This window comes from Pangasianodon hypophthalmus, chromosome 10 (genome assembly GCF_027358585.1).
Source record: "Pangasianodon hypophthalmus isolate fPanHyp1 chromosome 10, fPanHyp1.pri, whole genome shotgun sequence".
NCBI classification, from domain to species: Eukaryota; Metazoa; Chordata; class Actinopteri; order Siluriformes; family Pangasiidae; genus Pangasianodon; species Pangasianodon hypophthalmus.
In genome coordinates, this window is record NC_069719.1 from 19,714,061 (window position 1) to 19,731,355 (window position 17,295).

At 38.1% G+C, this 17,295-nt stretch overlaps 1 protein-coding gene across 1 annotated transcript; it reads left to right on the top strand.

Moving 5' to 3' along the window:
- Positions 1–781: 781 nt before the first annotated feature.
- On the top strand, positions 782–17,283 carry LOC113538831 (RAS guanyl-releasing protein 1-like). Its single transcript, XM_053237526.1, has 16 exons — positions 782–857; positions 2,334–2,439; positions 3,564–3,626; positions 4,599–4,730; positions 4,892–5,045; positions 5,362–5,535; positions 6,420–6,536; positions 8,504–8,779; positions 9,742–9,822; positions 10,655–10,759; positions 11,007–11,116; positions 11,441–11,585; positions 11,682–11,718; positions 12,397–12,531; positions 12,630–13,018; positions 15,496–17,283. Exons 1-16 carry the CDS (start codon positions 782–784, stop codon positions 15,634–15,636), a joined length of 2,241 nt encoding a protein of 746 aa, XP_053093501.1. The 3' UTR covers positions 15,637–17,283.
- Positions 17,284–17,295: the final 12 nt, after the last annotated feature.

Below are 17,295 nucleotides of genomic sequence, written 5' to 3' on the forward strand. Positions count from 1 at the left end.
ACACACTCATTCACAGCTATGGGTAATTTAGCGTAGTCAGTGCATCTACCTACATGTTTTTGGACAGTGGTAGGAAAACACAGACGAAACCCACATGAATATGAGGAGAATATTTAAAACCCCACAGTAACCTGAGCTCAGGATCAAACCAGGAACCCTGGAGCTGTGAGTAGCTCAAAAGAATCAAAACAATAAGTGTATCACAGTTACCACTGCTCTTCAAAAGTAGATTTTCACTGAATGTGCTGCAACAGATACAGTAGATACAGATTGTCCTACTTTTTGTCCACATTTGTTTTTGCAATGTTTAAATTGATAATTAATTGAAATATTAAATAACATTCAAATCATTATACGTTTACCTATTATTACATTTATTTACATTTACATTTTTATGGATTTTTGTAAGTTATTTTTTTTACAAGTCTGACAGATTTTTGTTTATGTGTTTGTTGTTGTTTTTGTTTTTTTTTTGTCTCTTCTATTTTGTATTTTATTCTCTATTCAAGCTTTTTTGTCAATAATGGCATAGGATTTTTTAACCAGCATTTTATTGATAGAAAACATCAATCACTTGTGTGCTCACTCACTCAGTTGTATGCACGCGCACACACACACACACACACACACACACACGCTAGAGTGTGGCTTTTTTCACGCACTCATATGTTCATTCCACTGGAATGGACATAGATATCTCTGTGCTGTTTACCTCCACCCGCTGGATCAACTGCTACTCAACTACTCCATTTACCCAATTACGGTCAGGACACAGACGATCATGAGCAGCATTGTGGGAAAGTTTACTAAAGGAGCTTCCTGGGAGGAACTCATTCAGGCAAGCATCCAGTCATTCGGTATGTGATCCATTTCCTTCTGCTGATTTGTGTTGATGGTCCTGCAGTTTAATACTAGGCCATGATCTATTTATTTCATTCAGTAATGTACTGCATGAGATAGTTTGGCTGTGTGTAAGGAAGGAGGAATATCAAACACTTTTAAAAAAAAATAGAAAAAAAAAGAATAAATTGTGTGGGGTTTCATTGTAGCTCTAATTAATGCTTTGTGTGAAAATGTTCAGAACATTTGTAAGTAAATAGCTATTCTGTGGTTTTGCTGGACTGTTTTGGTTGTATATTTTTCTAGTATACAGACATCATATAATAGTCATTTTTTTAGTATAATATTTAAAAATTTTATCTGAAATATAAACATTATACCACTTCAACCCTGTCGAACCTTACTTCATATGTTTTTTTAAATAAAGATTAAATTTTATTTAAGAATTTCTTTTTTTTTTTTTTTTACCAGAATATGAATGTATATACGCAAGTCTCGAGTCTGTTTAATCTGTTGCACTAAACATAGCAAAGTATTCAGCAAAATGTCCACACAGAGTCATTGCAATACATAAGATTAAACAATAGATTGAATTAGCTTGCATTTGAGAGACTAGTATTGTAGTGTGAGTTAAAATGTAATATGGCAGGTGTTGGTGCTCAGGTCTTACATCAGAAAGCTTCCTGTGGTTTAGCAGCCTTTTGAAAGGTGAAAGAATCCAACATAACTGATATGATTACCTGGAAGCCACTGCATTTTTCAGAAAGGTCACTTCTCCAAATGAGGTCTCTCAGATAATGGTCAGTCTTTGAAGCTCTCCGAGGGCTGAATCAATAGCATGACATCATACGCCCTACATCACACCCACTCTTCACAAGACAAGTGCAAAGGAAGAAATAAAACACCTGCTGATTTTTCCCTCTCCCAAAAGACTTGATTACTGTGTCATTAAAGCTTTTTCTTTAAAAAAAACTACATTTGAAAGATCTGATTTTTCTTTCTCTTGTGTCCTGCAAAGCCTCTCACTTTATTTAGGTAGACTGTTCTTAATTTAGTGACATTAATGACATGTTTTTGCTTGTCCAGATGTGGTAAAAGGACCAAATCTCAAGAGTACTCCGTTTACACACTGGCTCAAAAGATTATGTTCAGACATGAAGCTTGCAGGGCAAAGCAAGGCCATGTTCATTAACATGGAGTGCATTGGACACAGTGGGTTGCATTCACGGTGTTGCACAACCCATTCACCATGTTCATTCATTCATCTTCACTAAACGCTTTATCCTGGTCAGGGTCACTAAGGTTTATACTAGTAGTTTGTATATAATTTAGAAATAGAACCAGCTATGGCCATTAGAAAGTACTGTGGGTGGGTACAAGCAAAAGTATTAACTGCAGGTACAAACCTGCAGGAGCAGGCAGGATTGGTCAGAAGTCCATCAAGAGGAAAAATCAGTCTTGTGCACACATTCTTGAAATCTTTTCCTCTACAGATGACGATGGTAATGTTTGCCACAGCAGCCATCTTTTGAACATCACTCTCACCATGCACCGATTACTACTGTCCTCCAATGATCTCCTGGACAAGCTGATTATCCTATATCCTTTTAATTCAGCCACTCAAAATGTCTTATTTGTTGTTGCTGTTGAATTCAATTCAATTAAATTACATTTATACAGTATAGCGCTTTTAACAATGGACGCTGGCACAAAGCAGCTTTACAGCAGCTTTGGCTTTTACAGAGGCAACGGTGGCCAGGAAAAACTCCCTGAGGCGACAAGAGGAAGAAACCTTGAGAAGAACCAGACTCTAAAGGGAACCCATCCTCCTCTGGGTAACACTGGATAGTGTGATCATAAATCATTTCTCTTCTATATCTGTATACTATAGAGTCAAACACTGCTAAGTGTGTTAAAAGGAACATGAGTATGAGCATCATTAGGGTCTATCGTATCAAACTGAAGTTATTAACTGTTCAATGATGGAGACTTGAGTGTAAACTGTTCTTAGAAATTGCAGTCTTTAGACTGTCCAAGGAAGAACATCCCCAGCCATCTTTAGGGTGTCTGTGTGGTACCATCCACAGTAATCTCATGTTGACCTTTAGGCTGTACATGCTCAGCCATCCTCAGCAGCAGCGAGTGATTTTCAGGTCACTCTCATCTTCAAGCAGAAGTGGGGGCATCAGAATGGATCAGGCAGGTCCAGAGAACAGGAGGAGTCAGTATCACTTGTATGTCAGGGGTAACACAGAGAGAGAGAGAGAGAGAGAGAGAGAGAGAGAGAGATTATTAGGTGATATTAGGTTGTTTTTGTTGGGGGTTTTTGGTTCATTTTAGGCTTTGCATTAAACAAAAAAGGTGAAGAACACACTCCCTCAACTTAATTAAGTGCTGATCATCACCATATTATACAATTTATAATTTAGAATTTGTAATATACTGTACTTTTATTCATTTACCTGTTTACTGTCATACCAGATGCATGGGGAATGAATGCAGTGTATATCAGTAATGAATACATAAGCTGTAAACATTTAGCATAGCCAAGTTGCTGCCTTTGCATTACATGGACGCTTTAAAAAAAAACACTTCGGTTCATGTTTAACTACCTGAAGTTTTTCAATTTACCAAGCCACAAGAAAGCAGTGAGTTCTTCAGTGTCAACTTATGTCCCTTCTTGTCCATTTTCTTGCTTATGTTCCTTAACCTGTATTCCTTACCTTTAAAAATACACTGGAGGATGAAAAATCTGCAGCATGCCTGAAAATATGTTATTTCATTCGGTAGGTTCTCCTCTTGTCTTTGACAACAGAAGCACTGTTAATCTGTCCTTATCTAAAACAAACCACTTGCACTGCCTGCTAGACTATTATACTGGTATATGTGAAGTAGCAGAACACTGATAATGCAGGTTTGCTCTGTATATTAGCCAATATTAGCAAATATTAGCAAGCTAACATTACTGTTTCCCCTATTAGTGAAACATGACCTATGAGCTTGTAGTGATAAAATCATAATCACACAAGACGAACATTAATATGTTTTGTCTACAGTGGTCCTCTAGATCTCAGCACTTTTAGCTTTATCTTTTATTAATGAAATGATCTTTGACTCTGAAACATTGCAGAAGTGTGATATCTTTTGATTTTAATAACTAGATTTTAATTATGCATGATTATTGTGCAGTGTTGTAGACCATAAACACTTTGTTTGCAATAATGAAACATATTAAAGACTAGCTATATTGATTTTGAGAGCATGCAAGATATTCCAAAGGTTGAACCTTTAATCCAACAGCTTAAATTAGGTTAAGGGCTCATGACTGAACAAGGCTTTTATTACAGAGAGTACTGTCTAATTCTTATCCTTATATGACTCACACAGCTTTGAGGTATGTTTACATTAAGTTATTAAAAATCTAACATTATTAAAAACAATTATTTCTGCTGTGTGTAAACTTATAAAGACTAATTGAAGTCTTGGGCACTGGGTGGAGTATGCATTTGGGATCATCCACAGCAGCACAAAGTCAGTCCCAAGTGCAGAAGTTCTGATCTAAGCAGTTTTAAACAGCTCATTGACTCAACTGACTTTTTTTTTTTTTTTTAGACAAAATAGCATTTGACAAGTGGAAACTCTTTGCAATGTTAATGTCCTGTTAGATCTGACAGTGATCCAATCTGAAATGTGAAGGAATAAAGCTGCTCAAAAGAAAACAGACCTAAGTTTGTTTACTGTGTATTTTTTCTCTATAGATATTGGATAAGTGAGTTCTGGACCATGTTCCAGTTGCACAGCTGTCTGGCAGAAACTTTGGAGCAATTTAAGGAGCTTATGAGGGAACATGGACAGGAGAATCTCTGTCCTTTACTCCAAACCAAGTGGATGTCAGTGTTGTAATAATATCAAATCTTGCTTCCAAATAACTGACTGTTCAAACAATAGTCAGACATTACTTTAAAAACCTCCATCTTTCTCTGGATATTGATTGGACTGCAAATAAATACTAGATTAATGCTTGTGTCTGATCTCCTCCGATCTGGTTTAGGGGTGACAGAGTGTGGTCTCACAAAGCCAGTCAGAAAATCAAGGTAAGAAGCAGCAGGAAGAGGAAAGTGTCTTTGCTCTTCGATCATTTGGAGCCTGTGGAGTTAGCTGAACATCTCACCTACTTGGAGTTCAAATCTTTCTGCAGGATATCTGTGAGTACTTTTTCACAAAGAGTGGTACAATGCTTTCTTTATCTCGCAGGACAAATCAGCATGACTACATCAATCTCTATCAATTTGTGAAAACCACAGGGGGAGGGGGGTGTATTGGGTATTCAATTATACAGTACCTAATGATTAACAACAAAATACTAGTGTAGTACTGTAATAGTGTAATACAATTTCAAAGTTCCTTGATTATTTTTTTAATTTTTGTAATATCTTATTCGGTTTTTCAAGGTGACCACTAATAAACACTCAAATTATTAGTATTAGTAAGTTCATACATAAGGATTTTCTTTTATTTCAGTTTGCAGATTACCAGAAATATATCCGAAATGAGAGTTTGTCAGAGATCCCCACGATGGAACGTTCCATTGCACTGTGCAATGGTATCTCCCAGTGGGTGCAGCTCATGGTGCTCAGTCGACCGACCCCTCAGCTCCGAGCAGAGGTTTTCACCAAGTTCATCTATGTAGCGCAGGTAACATGCTCAACATTTCAGCAACATCACCAGGATGTTCTTCCATCTCCAAGTTTTAATGAATCTGATCCATTAACCATTATTGATTAAGCTGAAGTCAAGAGCAAATATTCAAGCAAATCCTGTATCCTGTATCCTGTATCAAATCCTGTGTCATAGATTACTAATGATTGTGATTGAAGTGAAAAAAAATAACCCATTTGTGGCATGTTAGTGTATGTGGTACTGGTACACCGAAAACCTTTCGGTACTTACAAAAGCAAAACAAGAAGTATGCTTTGTATGGCGCAGCTGTGTATCAGTGAATTCCGGCCCACTTTAAGCACAGGATTGTACTCAGTTAAATGTTTGGTGTTGTTATGCTGTAATTAGTATAATGGTACTGTCATCTATCATTTGAGAAATGCTCATACTCACCAAAGGAATGAGGAATTTCCTGTGAAGATACTGCACGTGGAAAGAGATGATTATCACTGTCAGTATTCTGGAAAGAGGCGGTGATTACCAGCTAAAACTGAGACCTCAGAAGACTCCAAACACTCCAAAGACTCAGATCGAAGCCACATTTTCTTGAGAAATGAATAAGCTCTAGATTCCAACTCTGTCAGTAAGCTAGAACACGTAATGAGTATCTTTATCTGATGTCAGGAAAACCCACAATGGAATGTCCCATCGTGCTGAGCAATAGTATCTCCCATATGTTGAATATGCATATAATATAATATGTTATGCATATAATATGTTGCTGTTGACATCCATCTGAAGCAAAAATCACAAAAAGACAGATCCATACACATCCACACACTTACCATCCACAGATCCATACACATCCACCACATACTTTTTGGTGCAGTGTGTTAATGTTTTATATTCCACTGCTGCAGAACCTCCATCAGATGCAGAACTTTAACTCTCTTATGGCTGTGGTGGGAGGCCTCTGTCACACGTCTATTTCCCGCCTGAAAGACACGTGTACACACGTGCCAAATGAAACCACCAAGGTATGATACGCATCACACAATCTGTCACAATAGTCTATGTTACCAGAATTTCGTGGACATTTTGTGGAAAAACTTTTAATATTGACTTCATAGTATGATCATATTACACTGATAGGTTTCACATAGAACCTGAACTTCAACTGCCAGCAAAGTTCCCAAGTAGCTAAAGTACTAAAGGATTTCTGAGAAGACCGATCTAAAAGTATCATAATATCAAACGATTTCTTTCCTTTTAAGCCCCAAATCTGTGTGCCTACATGGGTCTGTGTTGGTCCTACATTACTTAGGAGTACATGACATGGAATTTAATTCAGTTAAATTTTTATTTGAATCATAGAAATTGTCACAAAGCAGCTTTACAGAAATCTGCGTATATGTAGATTTAGATCCCTGATGAGCAAACCAGCAGAGATAGTGGCAAGGACAAAAACACCCTGAGATGACATGAGAACATATCCTCTTCTGTGTGAAAACAACTAATGTTATAGTAAATCATTCATACCGATCAGCCGTAATATTAAAACCACTGAAGTGAATAACAGGTGAAGTGAATTGATTATCTCATTACAATGGCACCAAGGGGTGGGATATATTAGGCAGCAAGTGAACAGTCAGTTCTTGAAGTTGATGTGTTGGAAGCAGGAAAAATGGGCAAGCGTCAGGATCTGAGTGACTTTGACAAGGGCCAAATTGTGATGGCTAGACGACTGGGTCAGAGCATCTCCAAAACGGCAGGTCTTATGAGGTATTCCTGGTATGCAGTGGTTAGTACCTACCAAAAGTGGTCCAAAGAACAACAACCTGTGAACCAGTGACAGGGTCATTGGTGCCCAAGGCTCACTGATGCGTATGGGGAGTGAAGGTTAGCCCATCTGGTCTGATCCCACAGAAGAGCTACTGTAGCACAAATTGCTGAAAAAGTTAATGCTCATAATGCTATGATAGAAAGGTGTCAGTACACACAGTGCATCGCAGCTTGCTGCATATGGGGCTGTGTAAGCCACGGACTGGTTAAAGTGTCCATGCTGACCCCTGTCCACCGCCGAAAGCGCCTACAATGGGCACGTGAGCATCAGAACTGGAAGATGGAAGAAGGTGGCCTGGTCTGATGAATCACATTTTCATTTACATCATGTGGATAGCTGAGCGTGTGTGCATCACTTACCTGGGAAAGAGATGGCACTATGGGAAGAAGGCGAGCCGGCAGAGGCACTGTGATGCTCTGGGTAATGTTCTACTGGGAAACCTTGGGTCCTGGCATTCCTGTGGATGTTACTTTGACACGTACCACCTACCTAAACGTTGTTGCAGACCAAGTACACCCCTTCATGGCTACGATATTCCCTAATGGCAGTGCTCTCTTTCAGCAGGATAATGCACCCTGCCACACTGCAAAAATTTGTTCAGGAATGGTTTGAGGAACATAACAAAGAGTTCAGGGTTTTGACTTGGTGTCCAAATTCCCCAGATCTCAATCCAGTTGAGCATCTGTGGGATGTGCTGGACAAACATGTCAGATCCATGGAGGCCACACCTGGCAACTTACATGATCTGCTGCTAACGTCTTGGTGCCAGACAACACAGCACACCTTCAGAGGTCTTGTGGAGTTCGTGCCTCAATGGGTCAGAGCTGTTTTGGCGGCACAAGGGGGACCTACACAATATTAGGCAGGTGGTTTTAATGTTATGGCTGATCGATGTATCTAGAAAGTTAAACAGTGTTAAAACTGTGTTAAAATTATGTTGTGTATGAGCATGAGTCTTTATGATTACAGCAGCAATTCTTAGATACTGTCTACAGTATTCAGGGGGAGACGTGGGAATAAACTCTTTTGGGGAAGTGGAAATCTGTCCATGCAGGACCATCTGCATAGCAGAAAGTGCAGAAGCACCAAGCAGAAGTAGAGCATCAGGATGAAGCAGACAGCTCCAGAGATTGCGTTGCTCAAGGCTCTTTTTCTCCACAGGTTCTGAGTGAAATGACCGATCTGCTCTCATCATCTAGAAACTACGAGAATTACAGACAAGCATACAGCAAATCCACAGGCTTCAAGATTCCTATCTTGGGGGTCCATCTGAAAGACTTGATTGCCGTGAACGAGGCCATGACTGACTATGTAGACAACGGCAAGGTCAATGTGCAGAAACTTCAGGCCCTCTACAACCACATAAACGAACTCATCCAACTGCAGCAGAATCCACCACTCCTAGATGCAAACAAAGACCTAGTGCACTTACTGACCGTCAGTACTGGCTTTATCTTCTGTTCACTACATACTTAGGAAAGCATGTCTCATTAAACTAGTCCACCTCTTTATATACACGACATTTGAAAATATCTAATATATTGAATATTCATTTTAATTAGCATTATAAAGAATATTGACAAAAACAGACACACAAAACCATTTTATATGCTTAGGGGAGTGTGTGTGTGTGTGTGTGTGTGTGTGCACTGTGCAGGTGTGAGTGCAAATACGAACTGGAAGAGATGTGAAATATGAAACTAAAATCAACATATTTCATATTTACAAAGACCAGTTATTTTAAGTTTTCTTTCCCCTATTTATTTTCAGGCTGATACCAGAACTGCAAGCTGTCTTTTTTTTTTTTTTTTTTTTTTTGGAATCAGAGAAACTAAGCCAAGTATATGAAGCTTCTTGTTGAAAAATCTTTTGTACTTTTGTTAAACTTAAAAAAAAAATCCATATAGTTTTGGATTCGGACCCAAGAAACATAATTGCTCATACTATGACTCTTAGCTTACAACCTAAATGTATAATTTTGGTTGCTTTTGTTTCCTCAGATTTTACAAAAGTAAATGCACCCAGTAATCTAGTAAAATACACTATACTGTATACAAGCTCAAAAGCATTACCTGCTCCTCAGTGGCATTTTAAAACTGCGCATCCCACGCATCCTAATCACATATAGTTTTCTCTAGAATTAAACAAAACCATTTTTATTTTAAGTGATTTCAATTTAAACTGATTTCTGAAGTGATTTTTTTCTCTGACTTCTGTCTTGTTATTCGAGGTAGTGAGATGTGCGGGTATTTTACATGGTTACAGACAAAGAAGGTGAAATCCTTTAGAATTTAATTCTACTTCATTCAGACTAGGTGTGGGTGATGGGGGAAAAAAACAGCCTACAGTTTTTCTCCTGAAGAATGACTAAGAAATGTTTTACTTGTTCTCCCACACAGCTGTCTCTTGACCTGTACTACACCGAGGATGAAATCTATGAGCTGTCCTACGCAAGAGAGCCGAGGAACCACAGAGCACCTGTGAGTGCAGCTGCAAACTATGTGTGTGTGTGTGTGTGTGTTTCAGATTTAGTATAAATGAAAGTGTTTGAGGTTTAAATGATGGACATCATTAAGAGGGCTCACACTGTGGATAACTATGGAGATCATACTTAAGCAAAATGCAATCACACCAGTGAAGAACCTTGAAATACAATACACAAATGGTGACATAATGCCTAAGTCCTACTGTAAAGTGTACGTATTCATATTAACACTTATTCATATTAAGACTTCATATTTAGTAGCAATTGTGAAAAGCTTGATTTGGATTTCAACAATCAGTGCAGTAGCAATGAAGAAACAATGAGCCAATAAGAAAGGATGTTCCTTTATATGGATTAAAGCCCCTCCTGGGAAACAACACTGTTTTTACAACAATGCCACGTAATACGTCTTCAGACAGTGGTTGCATTTCTGTGCATTTTGGTTGCATACATGGTTGCATTTAACCATGTACTGATGAAAGTGAAATGCAGTGCAGTGGGGAATTACATTCACATTTCTACATTCAAGACTCAAGACAAATCAGCATTTATTTCTTAAAAAAGCAATCCCCTGCTGATTGTTTTTCACTGAAGATAACAAGCAACGGAACCGATGAAAGCGTTTGCTTTGCAGTGTGATACAGTTTCTGCATGTCATTAATGAAAAGCTATATTTTTGTGTATTGTATTTCATATTTTTTTCACTGGTGTGGTTGCATTCACTCTGGCGTGGAATTTTCTCCGTAAGTATGAACCAAAAAACGAATGATCACAATACTGTTTATGGATTCTTATATCTATTGGGTTTTTTTTTTGTTCTCCATCAGCCAGCGACTCCTTACAGACCCCCTGTGGTGGTGGACTGGGCTTCAGGTGTGGCTCCCAAGCCAGATCCCAAAACCATCAGCAAACATGTTCAGAGAATGGTCGATGTGAGTGAGCCCATCTGCATGAGCCGTAAACACAGTTTCTTTTATGTTCCTCTGCCTTTGAAAAGAGTGCGTTAGGTTTTTCAAGTTAAACAAGGTTTTAGGAATATTTTTCAACCATCCTATAAGAATGTTTCAATTCATATATACTGTAGATTATAAAGTTTGTTGTTTATTATAGTAAGAAATGTCTAGACGAATACTTTTAATCATACATGTTCATTTGGTCTTTGCTTTTGTTTTCTGGCAGTCTGTGTTTATGAATTACGACCATGACGAAAAGGGTTTCATCTCCCAGGAAGACTTTGAGAAAATTGCTGCGAGCTTTCCTTTCTCATTCTGTGTTACAGACAAGGACAAGTGAGTATCAAATATGAATACTGATTGCAGCAAGAAATAGAGCTTTTTTGTGTATGCATACAATTACATACACAAAATAATACAATTTTAACATGACGGTCTGACAGAATCTGTTAATACTATACGTCCAAAGGTATGAGGACACCTAATCATGTATGTTTTATCCCAATTACAAGTCACTTAATGTTTATTATTCCTGGCTTTTATCTTGCCTGGTGCATCTCAGTGCCAAATGAAATGCTTCCAACGGTGATTTCACCTTTACAAAGGTTTTTACTTTCAAATTATTTACTCAGCTTTTACTGTCTTTGCTGCTCAATACAGAGACGGGCTCATCAGCAGAGATGAGATCACGGCTTATTTCATGCGGGCCAGTGTCATCTGTTCCAAACTCGGTCTAGGCTTCTCTCACAACTTCCAGGAAACAACATACATGAGGCCTACCTTCTGTGACAACTGCTCAGGATTTGTAAGTCACACTGACAAACAGACATGATCATGCTGCTATGTAGGAAGCGGCTCTGCTGAGTCACACCGAAATGCATTTTTTTTTATTCTGTTGCAGTTGTGGGGCGTCATTAAACAAGGCTACAGATGCAGAGGTAACAGTCATACCGTTACTGCTTTATGATAGTGGACAGTCAATGCATTCTTATTAAATGACTTTGTGTTATAAACAGCTAAGCACAACTATATATGCTGCATACACTACATGGCCAACAGTTTGTGGACACCTGTCCATCACACCCATGTGTGGCTCTTCCCCAAACTGCCACAAAGTTGGAAGCACATGATTGTATATAATGTCTTTGTATGCTGTAGAATTATGATTTCCCTTCACTGGATCTAAGAGGCCTAAACATGTTCTAGCATGACAATGCCCCTGTGCACAAAACAAGGTACATGAAGGCATGGTTTGCCAAGGTTGGAGTGGAAGAACTCGAGTGGCCTGCACAGAGCCCTGACCTCAACCCCACTGAACATATTTGTGTTGGATGGACTGCCAGCTGTCCCCCAGGCCTCCTCACCCAACATCAGTGTCTAACCTCACTAATGCTTGTTTGCATGAATGAGCACAAATCACCAACCACATCCTCGCTCCAAAATCTACTTGGAAAGCCTTCCCAGAAGAGTGGAGGTTATTATAACAGCAAAGCGGGACTAAATCTTGATTGGGATGTTCATAAAGCACATATGGGTGTGATGGTCAAGTGTCCACAAACTTTTGGCCATATTGTGTAAGGTGGAAAGCCTATACTGCTTATCTTGTCATTCTGCAGACTGTGGAATGAACTGCCATAAATCCTGCAAGGATCAGGTAGCATTCGAGTGTAAGAAGAATGCCAAACCAAACAGCAGCTCAGACTGGAGTCCACCTTCTAATACGCCAGATACCTCAACACGTGGTCATGATGGTGAGATAACAGAAAGCGTAAAGCAATAAAACATTTTTTTTAATAATGAGAATAAATATATGAGAATCAACAGCATGTGTTATGGTTTAAATGATTGATTATGATGGTCAGTTTTGGACTGAACCAGACTATAAAAACTATTAAGCAAGTTGAATTTAATACTCTTAACGCTTTGATTTTTTTTTTTGCATGGTCAGATGAAACTCGGTTCATATATCCACCTGATGCTCTAACAGACAACTCTGAGCGCCATAAAGAGTTTAGCCCGAGCACAGCGCCAAGAACCTTAAAGGTGCACAGAAGTACTCAGACAGAGGGAACTCCATCATCCAGCCATGTGCAGTCTTCTCTGCTGCATCCAAGCGGTCCACCCCTCACACCATGCCCGAGCCCTGTTCCTCAGCGCAAACGAGTCTGTGCCAACAAGACTCCCAACACACTCAACCCTGCTGAGGAAAACAAGCCCACCTATGAAGCTCTGGAGAAGGTTATTGGTGTATCAGCAGGATTTTTGAAATACTTCTAACCTTTGTGTTCTGTTCACTATTTAGCAAAGAATGTATTTTAAAATACACAAAAAACATATCATCATCTCAGTTATGGTGCAGGGTCCTAGGTTTGATCCTGAGCTTGGGTTACTGTTGGGTTGAGTTCCTGTGCATGTTCTCCCAGTGTCCCTGTGGGATTCCTCCAGGTTTCCACAGTTTCTTCCCAAAAACACATCAGTTTAGTGGACTGACTAATATAAATTGCCTCTAGGTGTGAATGAATGTGTGAATGTGTGTGCATGGTGCCCTGCGATGGACTGGTGTCCCATCCAGGGTGTAGTCCTGTCTCACACCCAGTTTTCCCAAGATTGTCTCCGGGTTCACCATGACCCTGACAGGATAAAGTGCTTACTGAAAGTGAGTGTGTGAGTGAGTTATTACTAATATTAACAATACACAAGACCATTGGGCATGCTTAGGGATCTTCTCAGTGGCAGGTGTGAGAGCATGTGTGACAGAATGGATTCATATTTACAAATTGCCAGTTCATTCATTCATTCATCTTCAGTAAATGCTTTATCCTGGAACACTGGCTGTGAGACAGGAATGCCTGGGACACCGGTCCATTGCAGGGAATTCACACCTAGGTCTACTTTAGAATAGCCAGTAACCTGCTACCTGTCATTCTGAAAGAGCATAAGGCTCTGCATGATTTTCCTTTTCTTCCTTTTTTAAAAACTGTAATCTTGTAATACAAGTGGTATATATATATATATATATATATATATATATATATATACAGTTGAGGTCAAAAGTTTACATCCCCCTTTCAGAATCTGAATAAGATATTTCACATATAAGATGTTTACATATAGTCCACAAGAGAAAATAATAGCTGAATTTATAAAAATGACCCCATTCAAAAGTTTACATCCCCTTGATTCTTAATACTGTGTTGTTACCTGAATGATCCACAGCTGTGTTTTTTTGTTTAGTGATAGTTGTTCATGAGTCCCTTGTTTGTCCTGAACAGTTAAACTGCCTGCTGTTCTTCAGAAAAATCCTTCAGGTCCCACAAATTCTTTGGTTTTCCAGCATTTTTTGTGTATTTGAACCCTTTCCAACAATGACTGTATGATTTTGAGATCCATCTTTTCACACTGAGGACAACTGAGGGACTCATATGCAACTATTACAGAAGGTTCAAACGCACACTGATGTTTGAGAAGGAAAAACCATGCATTAAGAGCTGGGGGGGTAAAAACTTTTTGAATTTGAAGATCAGGGTAAATTTAACTTATTTTGTCTTCTGGGAAACATGTAACTATCTTCTCTGTAGCCTCTGAAGGGCAGTACTAAATGAAAAAATACGATATTTAGGCAAAATAAGAAAAATGTACACATCTCCATTCTGTTCAAAAGTTTTCACCCCCCGGCTCTTAATGCATGTTTTTTCCTTCTGGAGCATCAGTGTGCGTTTGAACCCTCTGTAATAGTTGCATATGAGTCCCTCAGTTGTCCTCAGTGTGAAAAGATGGATCTCAAAATCATACAGTCATTGTTGGATTTTTCTGAAGAACGGCAGGCAGTTTAACTGTTCAGGACAAACAAGGGACTCATGAACAACTATCACTAAACAAAAAAACACTGCTGTGGATCATTCAGGTAACAACACAGTATTAAGAATCAAGGGTATGTAAACTTTTGAACGGGGTCATTTTTATAAATTCAACTATTATTTTCTCTTGTGGACTATATGTAAACATTTTTTATGTGAAATATCTTATTCAGGTCAGCACTAAATAAACAATAACATGCATTTTGTATGATCCCTCTTATTTTGGCAAAATAATTAACATTTTGCAGATTCTGAAAGGGGGATGTAAACTTTTGACCTCAACTGTATATATATATATATATATATATATATATATATATATATATATATATATATATATATATATATATATATATATATATATATATATATATATGTACATACATACATACATACACACACACACATACAGTCAGGTCCGGAAGTATTTGGACAATGACAGAGTTTTTGTGATTTTGCCTTTATACACCACCACAATGAAATAAAGGAATTACAGCCATTTTACAATTATGTCACTTTGTCCAAATACCTTTGCCATATTTTTGTGGAACCTCTTAAAAATAAAGCTGAAAGTCTACACTTCGATCATGTCTTTGTTTTATTTCAAATCCATTGTGGTGGTGTATAAAGGCAAAATCACAAAAACTCTGTCATTGTCCAAATACTTCCGGACCTGACTGTATATATATATACATATAGATATACACATATATACATATCTCTCTCTCTCTCTCTCTCTCTATATATATATATATATATAGAGAGAGAGATAGATAGATAGATAGATAGATAGATAGATAGATAGATTGATAGAACTGTGGAGTAATTGTGTGTGTGTGTGTGTGTGTGTGTGTTTAGGAGAATCAGTCTCTACAGAAAAGCAACGAGAGGCTCCAGAGAAAGCTAAAAGAAGCCGAACGTGAGGTGGAGATCCTAAAAACGCTCTTGAAACGGCATGCTCTCCGTCCAGTGGAGGAGGATTCCTCTTCATCTTCTTGATCTTGTAAATATTTTGGCTGTTGAAACTCAAAATGCAGAACAGCCCTGGACTCATGGACTTGCAATCCACTTTACCCTACTATATTTATGATGGTTATAATTCACTTGAACTCAGGGTCACAAATTCAGTTAACACATTCAGTGTGGAAGCAGATTCCTCTGCACATGAGTCTATACATTCAAACTACTATAATTATCTGTTATTAATAATTATATGTAGGGTATGTGTTACCTGGGGCATTTCATTAGTTTTTTTTTTTTTAAGTGTATTTCTGAGCAGCTCTGCTGTTGTGAGTTTTAGACTGTACACCAGCACACAAGGTACTGCAGCTACTCTTCTTCCCAGCATAATGACTCTGATATCTGTGAAAATAGGCATTGGTGTGCTCAGTTTTCTTTTAATTAGCTGCTATGTAACAGAAGGACAGCTGGCAGGTTAGTAACACACCTTAGTATGTGTAATAGCATAATGTTAGTTCAGTCTCACCTACTTACAGGTAAGTTGTTTCATAGTTAATACTACATTTATTTAACTGTGATGTTTCTGGTGCTAGCAGCCTTAACAAGATGAAACAGTGAAAACCATTAAAATGATAGTTCACTTGAAAAACAGACTCAGTAGCTAACCTTCAGACAGTAACAGTGTCTTGCATAATTATTCGCCCCCTTGAACATTTTGTGTTACATCCTGGAACAAGAAATGTATTTAATTTAGCCCATCTGAGCTGTGGATCTCTCCAGGGTTCACAGCAAAAAGGAGGTGAATACTTTTGGAAACTTTCTGGTTTCTATTTGCAGATAATTTTGCAAACGATACTGATTTCTTTCCACTTCAATATTAGAGGCTAATTAACCAATAATACAGGCTGGTAACCATCTGACATAGATGGTTAAAATAGTAGTTCGATGCGAGGCTTGTACGTCATTTCAAAAACACAAAAGATGCTACATGTCCACTTCTAATCACGGAGTAAGCAGTGAAGCCAGCAATCTAATGAGCATTAGTTAATCCTCTGACTCAATAAGCTGAACAACACTGCTGTCAGCTTTGTATAGTGTTTAATATATTAATCATTTCGTAGGCCCTTTATGAACATCAGCGTTATTGTCATTTTGTTGGCGGTTACTAAGGCTCGGGAGTTGAAATCATGTCGCACTGCATTATGGGTTCTTCCTGCTGGTTTTGATTAATGATAATTTGATTAACGATAAAGAAAAAGTGACAGACTTTAGAAAATTTTTGAAAATCTTGGCTATAAAAGAAAGAAATTTCTATATAAACAAATGACATCATAGCAAATTTGTGTCCAATTGGTCCGTTTTTTTAAAAACGGCACAGAGCGGTCACTTTGTAGTTTTGCATCATGATGGACACAATGTTTAAGATACATATTTACTATTTACTTTTTTTAATACATAATGATATTTATTGTTGCTATACGGAAGCCGTGGTTCCTGTTTTCATCTCCTTTAAAAGCATAGATAGTTTTTTGTTTATTCAAAGATATATTTTCTTTATTCTATATTTATGAAGGCTTTGCCTGATTGGTTCTAATTTGCTTATGCTGAGCTTTGCTAATCCTGCTGCAACCATCACACACACACACACACACACACCCCAAATCTCTAAGATGCAATGAATAGCATGTGGTGCTATGA

Excerpts from the sequence above, each read along its gene's own strand:
- LOC113538831 (XM_053237526.1), top strand. The coding sequence starts at position 782 with ATGAGCAGCATTGTGGGAAAGTTTACTAAAGGAGCTTCCTGGGAGGAA. Across the intron at positions 2,440-3,563 it reads CTGGACAAGCTGATTATCCT|CTTTAAAAATACACTGGAGG; the intron begins ATATCCTTTTAA and ends TGTATTCCTTAC. Across the intron at positions 9,823-10,654 it reads CGAGGAACCACAGAGCACCT|CCAGCGACTCCTTACAGACC; the intron begins GTGAGTGCAGCT and ends GTTCTCCATCAG.